General features: G+C 44.4%; 1 protein-coding gene across 4 annotated transcripts in view; it reads right to left on the bottom strand.

Moving 5' to 3' along the window:
* Window positions 1–6224, bottom strand: part of map7b (microtubule-associated protein 7b) — a 36310-nt gene extending 30086 nt beyond the window's left edge. For 2 of the 4 annotated variants that reach the window (XM_048251021.1, XM_048251022.1), the window contains exon 1: window positions 588–807. In XM_048251021.1, the coding sequence (XP_048106978.1) occupies window positions 588–705 (118 nt within the window). In that variant the 5' untranslated portion in view covers window positions 706–807. Of the gene's footprint in view, window positions 1–587; window positions 809–6081 lie in introns of those variants that run through there. The other 2 variants (XM_048251019.1, XM_048251020.1) reach the window with 2 other exon arrangements.
* Window positions 6225–7239: the final 1015 nt, after the last annotated feature.

Genomic DNA, 7239 nt, shown 5'->3' with positions numbered 1-7239 from the left:
AGACCTGTGCTGACTGAAAGATTAAACATTTGACTTCTGATTTATTGTAATGGTTCTTCCGTTTTGAGTCCGGTGGTTGACTCTTTATTAGATTTACATGATCATTTCAGACACTTCTCCAAAAAGTGGAATTACATTCAAGGTACGCTGCAAGGAGACCACTGGTAAATGACCATATGACCCTAACGCATTATCCAACTTACTATTAGGAATATGCCAGATCAAGTAATACCAACCTATTTTATGAAGTCTATAATAATTACTTCACTTTGGACAAAAGGTCTGCCATATCTATAACTATAGAATTATAAAAAAGGAGAGGTCGCTGCTTATTTAGTCACCAGGTCAAATACCAGACTGGTACAAGGTCATCTTTCAAGAATGGTTCATACTCACTAAGGCAATTAACCCCTCTTACACACACACACACACACACAGCAGATTCTCCTCAGGTATCAACAAGCTAACTACCCTGTGATGCACTCTGCTCTGTAATTCTTGCTCTCTATTTCCCTATCTCCTGACCCCCCCCACCCCTCATCTTCCTCTTCACATCTCTTGCTCACTTCCTCCCCCTCTTCCCATACCTGCTTTCCTTCGTCTCCTGCGTTTGCGTTGGTGCTCCTCTTCCTCTGCGATGGTGGAGAGAGCAGGGACAGCTGACCGACTGGGGCCCCCCCTCTTTATTCTTGGGGGGGCCGGCATCCTGCATGTGTGTGCGTGTGTGTGTGTCCAGGATGGGGTTGTGCCTGTTCCAGAACTCTCCTCCTCCCTACACCCCCTACAGAGTGCTAAAAGCTAATGCTAACTACAAGCACTTAGCCGGCAAACTACTGTCCATCCGAGCGTGCTCAGTGCTCTCACTTGCCTGGCAGAGAGAGAGAGGGGGGGAGGGAGAGAAAGAAAGAGAGAGAGAGAAACTCCGACTCCAGGAAGGCTTAAAGAGGCAGTCCTTAATCCACTTCATAGACGACCGATAAGAATATTCTCTTTCCTGCTCTTTCTCTCCTCCCTCCATCCTTCCTGTGTTTCTCTTCCACTTCACCGTCAGAGATGCAGCTGTTCACACACACACACACACTTTCACTCACTCTTGGTCCCTCATATACAGAGAGCACAGAGTCACATACCACACGCACATACAGGGAGATTGCCGTCTCTTTACTGCTGAAATATTTAGTGCAGCGTGAGTGGAACATGAGCCAGTAAATGGTTGCTGGGATGACGATGCGTGCGTGTGTGTGTGTGTGAATGAGTGATGATACTTGGTTTCTCAGCACCAAGCACTTCTGTTAGGTGGTCAGGCAGAGAGAGAGAGAGAGAGAGAGAGACGGAGAGAGAGAGACAGAGAGAGAGAGAGAGACAGACAGACAGAGAGAGAGAGACAGAGAGAGACTGCAGTCTGGGGGCTGTGGAGACAGAGCTGCACTTCTGTTGAACATATTTGTCCTTCTATGTGTACATGTAATTGAGCTTTGGCAATAATGTTGATTAAACATTCATGCCAATAAAGCTTTCTTGAACTGAATTGAAGGGAGAGAGGGAGGGAGGGGGGAGAGAGGGAGGGAGGGTAGATAGATAGAGCAGTGGCATGATCAACTGTGTCACTGTGCAGGTGGAAACAATGGGACATAGGTCCCTTCTCTAGACAGACAGATTCACTCTCTTACACTCTCACAAAAAATCTAGCACAGAGTTAAGGTGGAGTCACATTTATAAGATCATTAATCTCTACTTTATACAGTACAAGATCACCATGTTTATGTGACTCAACACACAGTGCCACAATGCAGCATACAACTGTAATTTGAGCTCATCTTAGCACATGGACCCCACCCCCCTACACACACACACACACACACACACAACAAACGCTGTGCAAGCAGCTCTATGCAGGTGCATGAAGTTGACAAATAAAACAGCCCATCACTGCTGACAGGACTGTTAGCAACAGCCCCCTGTCCCCCGTCCTTGAATTTGCCACATCACAACATTGCACAATCTTAGGACTGACAGTTGTTCTGTCATGTCATCCAGGTGGTTACTATACATTAAACAGGATAGGACTATGAGGGATGGGAACCCTGACTGACACACACACAAAAAACACAACAATGTGCACACAGCCGTGCCACTCCTTTACCCAGGTGGGTGTTACAGATTAGGAGAAGTGTGGAGTCTGTCTCACACAGAGAGAGAGAGAGAGAGAGAGAGAGAGAGAGAGAGAGAGAGAGAGAGAGAGAGAGAGAGAGAGAGAGAGAGAGAGAGAGAGAGAGAGAGAGAGAGAGAGAGAGAGAGAGAGAGAGAGAGAGAGAGAGAGAGAGAGAGGTGATCTCAGCATGTGAAGCAGTTGAATTCAGCCCTGTTTTAGTGAGGGGATGTGATGTGACTGCATGTGGCTAATGACAGATTTTGCTTATTTTACTTTGTGTGTGTTAGTTTACAAGCACAGGATGGTGCTGTTGTGACAGTCAAGTTTCCTTCAGGATGAATAATATATTTATTTTATCTTTTAAAAACCATTTAACAATCATTACTGTCTTCCTTTCTGTACCATCATGCATTTTTACTGAGCACAAGCGCAACACACACACACACACACACACACACACACAGTACAGTTGTCACATTATTCAGGTCCACTTATACAGGTCTTCATTTCTTCATGCTGGACCACTTCTGCCTGTGTGTGTGTGTGTGTGTGTGTGTGTGTGTGTGTGTGTAAGAGAAGTCACAAGCATATGGGTGAAGGTGACTGACTGTAGTCAGGTGTGGCCAAGAGGAAAGGCCCGATATGAAATATGATAACACACACACACAAAAGACCACTGATCTGACCATTAATGCCTGTTCTCATACACACACCCCTATCCTCTCAGATGTTATCTACAGGGAGTTGTCAGGACACTGCCCAGTCGGCATCTCTTGGCCATTGCTTTCTAACGGGTTCTGCAAGAACAGGTGCATGATGTGTACTTGTCGACATGGACGCAGTCTAACACAGCCTTACAGTTTCCACGCATCTCATTGGCAGGATGCTAGACTTTGTGCTTGTGTACATTTTTACATTTGTATTCAGGCAAACATACTGTATACTTGGTACAATATCCCAATTAAGGGTTTAACAATATATTTGTTTCTACTTCCCTTCCTCTCTCTTTCTTTCTGTCTGGCTCTCTCTCCATCCCTCCATCTCTCAGACACTTGTGGTGGCTGACAGTAGTCTCACAGTCTTCACCGTGAATCTGGGTGAATCCCATTAAAACTCTATAAATACACTTCCCCAGCAACCTATTTCAGGCCACAATGGACACGCCATGCAGACCACATATAGCCTACTCTCCGGACACCACTGGACAAATGGCAAGAGGTCAACAGGAGCCCGGGAGGGACACACAGAACAGAGGCCAGTGGCAAAATCCTGAGCACACAGTACAATGGCAACAACCAGGATGATGTGCTGTCAGTCAGGCAGTTACCAGAGATCTCCAAACCATGAGGATGAACCCATGACGTGTGAGTCTATAAGAGGGCTGATTTAGGCCAAGAGGGCACATTAGGTGAACAGACACGGCTGGCCCAGCCAGTGCCTATACACAGAAATCACCCTTACATTCTATTATTCTCATCCGGCGCAACTTTGAAGTCACTCACAAAATCACTGTCTTTGGATTTGCTGACTCTGTAGGTGATCCTGTATACATTTCTTTGAGGTTTGCTGACCCCTTTGAGTTGACCCTCTAATCCTATTTGTTTCTTTGGACCCTTTAGTGCAGTTGGACTCCTATTACATGTCTTTCGAATTTGTTGACACTGTAAAGTTTACCCTACAGTTGTTTCTTTATGCATTGTTGATGTACTGTACAGTAGGGATATGTCCGCAGACAAAACTTTAGGATTTTCATTGCTTGAGACACTCTGACATTAAAACCTACTGTCCAGAGGGCAGGGTTCAAGGTGGACCCACCCCCAAACAACTTCACATGAGAAAACACCTTTTTTGCCCAAGCTACTTCTTTTCACACACTCTCTAAGGCAGGGGTTCCCAACCTTTTTTGGCAGGTGACCCTATTTTGATGCCACAAAACGTTGGCAACCCCAATCATTCACAACACGCTCTGAGAGAGAGTGCATCTCATCTCTGTTCTTACATCCAGTTGAGAACGGTTTATTTCCCCAAATGTCCTAGCAGGCTTATTTGTTTGTTTGACTAACTCGACTGGTTGTTTTGCTACTTTGTTTGGAACAATTATCAAGCATTATTACCCATGATGATCTCATCATGGGGGATGTCTAAGTTTAATCTTACATAGCTAGATTGTAATGAATGATCCAATTAGTTACTTAACTTGGATATCATGGGGTTTTTCATATATGTATATATTTTATATAATGCACTGTCGATTGTAAGACACCCAATATCTCAGCTGACCCCATTTGAATTTCAGGAGACCCCACATGGGGGCCCACGAACCCAAGGTTGGGAAACGATGCTCTAAGGAGACACTGCACCTCTTTTAAACACATTGTTCTGCTTTCTGAGAGCCTGCAAACAAAGACACCACCAAAAACACATACTTTTCTATTATCCAAGGACACATTTCCGCGCACCTTCCCCACCCACTTTCTCTCTCCCGCACACACATACACACACACACACACATACACACTTCCTTCCTTCTAGCCCCAACCTTCATGTGTGTCTGCTCTCTTTCCGCAGCATTCTCTTCTCCCTCTTTTAATCCCCCTAGCACGCACACACACACACACACAAAGCAATCCAATGATCCATCAGATCCGTAATGTAATTATTTGTGACTGATACTAAAGACCTAATCCAAATATCCAAAAGAAATGCTCTTCACAAACCTTCATATAACCTATGCATAATCACAATTATATTGCCATCCACCATATACACATTACCTACGCATACTTCATCAACCACCTGCCTCACACTCCCAACACTCACACACACACTTGGCATTGTGATCTTTGGCCGCCCTTCTAACAGAAAGTAAAACGTTGACTTCCACACAGTGCGACACAAAGGTAAACAACCTACACGTAGCCAACAGGCACGCATACTCCACACCCACTTCAACCTTTCCCCTCAACAGCAAACTAACCCATGAACACCTCCAATAACAGCACAGAACCGATTGAAAACTTTCAAACACAAGTTTGTCCCATTTTTACACAATCGCTAGACCCAGATATTTCAACACAATTTAAAGACACTACTTTTTTCAGATCAGTACACCTTTGACATTGGTGCCAGGGTAACCGGCTCTTTCATTCTCCGTTCCCGGTGGGTCGCTAAACATTCTAAGCATTAAACCAGGACAACCCGCAAGGGATTAGCGTACCGGCAGGCAGCCCGGTCAGCCTAACCCGGACGTCTCTATCGAAACAAGCTGTCGAACCACTTGTGTAGGTTGCTGAAACAAAGCCTTATATTGCAACGGGATGTTTTTTTTCTTTCTCCAAACGCTTCAATATTGTGTTATCACAACACCTAGTTTTAAGATGGCAAAATAGCATTTCATCTTTGAGTAGGCTATCCAACTTGTGTTAGGCTACTATCAAAGCCTCCCGACGAATAGGCATACAAATTCAAAATATAAAAGGCGAAATGTAAAAAGTCGTGGGAAAATGCACCTGTTGCATCCGTAAAACCGCGGCATAGACACTGAGCCTGGTGTAATACACCTGCTAAATAGAATGTAACATAGCTAAATGTTCAACAGGTGTCAATGTATGTAATTTTCAAAAGTATCTTAGTGACGCAGTGAAGACAGTCGCTGTCCATTTAAATGTTGCTAATAGCTGAACTTAGTTAAAGGTATGCATAAACCGGCCACCGTGGCCAGTCGTTGATAGTTAATCCCGTTCCCGTGACTCGGCGCTCACTGCTTCCAATCATTAGGTAGGCTATTCCCAGTTGGCACGCTCGTGCAGACTATGACGCGCTCATGCTCACGCTTTGGAAAACTTATAATATCGTTTAGGAAACTTTCTCAAACAACCCACCGATGGAGCAAATGTATATTTTAAAATTCATCCACCGAAACCTCTCACCTTGGGTCGCGCTGTTAGACGCGTCGCTTCCATCCAGGTCCGCCATTGCTCCTGACGTCAGATGAGAGGATTAGCCGCGTGAGGCCACTGGGCATAAAAAAGTGTCGGAAAAGCGAGCCTTGCGCCTGGTGGACAGGTGGGTAAAGGTTCGTGACTCCACCTGCCACTAGGCCTGGCTACACGTGTGAGTCCAGTGATAAAAGCTAGGTCTGTGGCTTATTACAGGTATATATAAAACTGCAGTATGGCCTAATTCATACTTTGTATAGTGTATCATCAATCTGCACAGATTGAGTTGCTCGTGCCGCTAGAAGTAATGAAAGTAGGCTAAATTCAAATTCTAGGAGATTAATTTAGAGGCTAACACTTTATTGAAATAAGCCTTATTAATTAGAGTCTTAAAATATCACAGATTAATTGAACACAAAAAGTGAGAAAATATGTAGCCTACCCTTTGATTACCCATATGCAACCATAAACAACTAATAAAATAGGCTACACTTGAATTAAGACACTTGTCTCCTGCTCACTATAAGTGAGCCCCCTATCTTTCATTTGCGTTTATTTGATAAAGCTCGTTCTGTTTTTCAGTGAAGAACCAACACTTCCCTCTAGTGGTTGAGTTGCAAATAAGAACCTGAAAGTCAACAGATCAGGGTCATTTCATGTGAAATCAACTCTAGTGCCGCCACAAGGAGGGTAACACAGAGAAGGTCATTGCAGAAAGGGCTGGCTGGCTGGCTGTATCAAAGCATATTAATGGAAAGTTGACTGAAAGAGGAAAGTGCACAAGCAACAGGAATGACTGCAGCTTTGAAAGGATTGTTAAGCAAAGCTGAGTCAAGAACATGGGGGAACATCACAAGGAGTGGACTGAGGCTGGAGTCACTATAGCGGAGCTCTATTCTAGAATCTTTGCCGTCAATGCAGCCTTCTACCAGGAGATTTTAGAGCACTTCATGCTTCCATCCGCTGACAAGCTTTATGGAGATACTGGTTTCCTTTTCCAGCAGGCCAAGAGAAAGTGGTGCTCATAGTCTCACAATTAGTGAAATGGAGGTTACCTGAGTCCAGTGAATGTGTATATGGTTTATCAGTATTCCTGGCTAAAATTCCACCATGAAGACAAAAGAACACTCTAAGCAACTCCGAGAAAAG

The sequence above is a fragment of the Alosa alosa genome, chromosome 8 (assembly GCF_017589495.1).
Source record: "Alosa alosa isolate M-15738 ecotype Scorff River chromosome 8, AALO_Geno_1.1, whole genome shotgun sequence".
Lineage (NCBI taxonomy): Eukaryota > Metazoa > Chordata > Actinopteri > Clupeiformes > Clupeidae > Alosa > Alosa alosa.
This window is presented reverse-complemented; position numbering and strand designations above follow the sequence as displayed.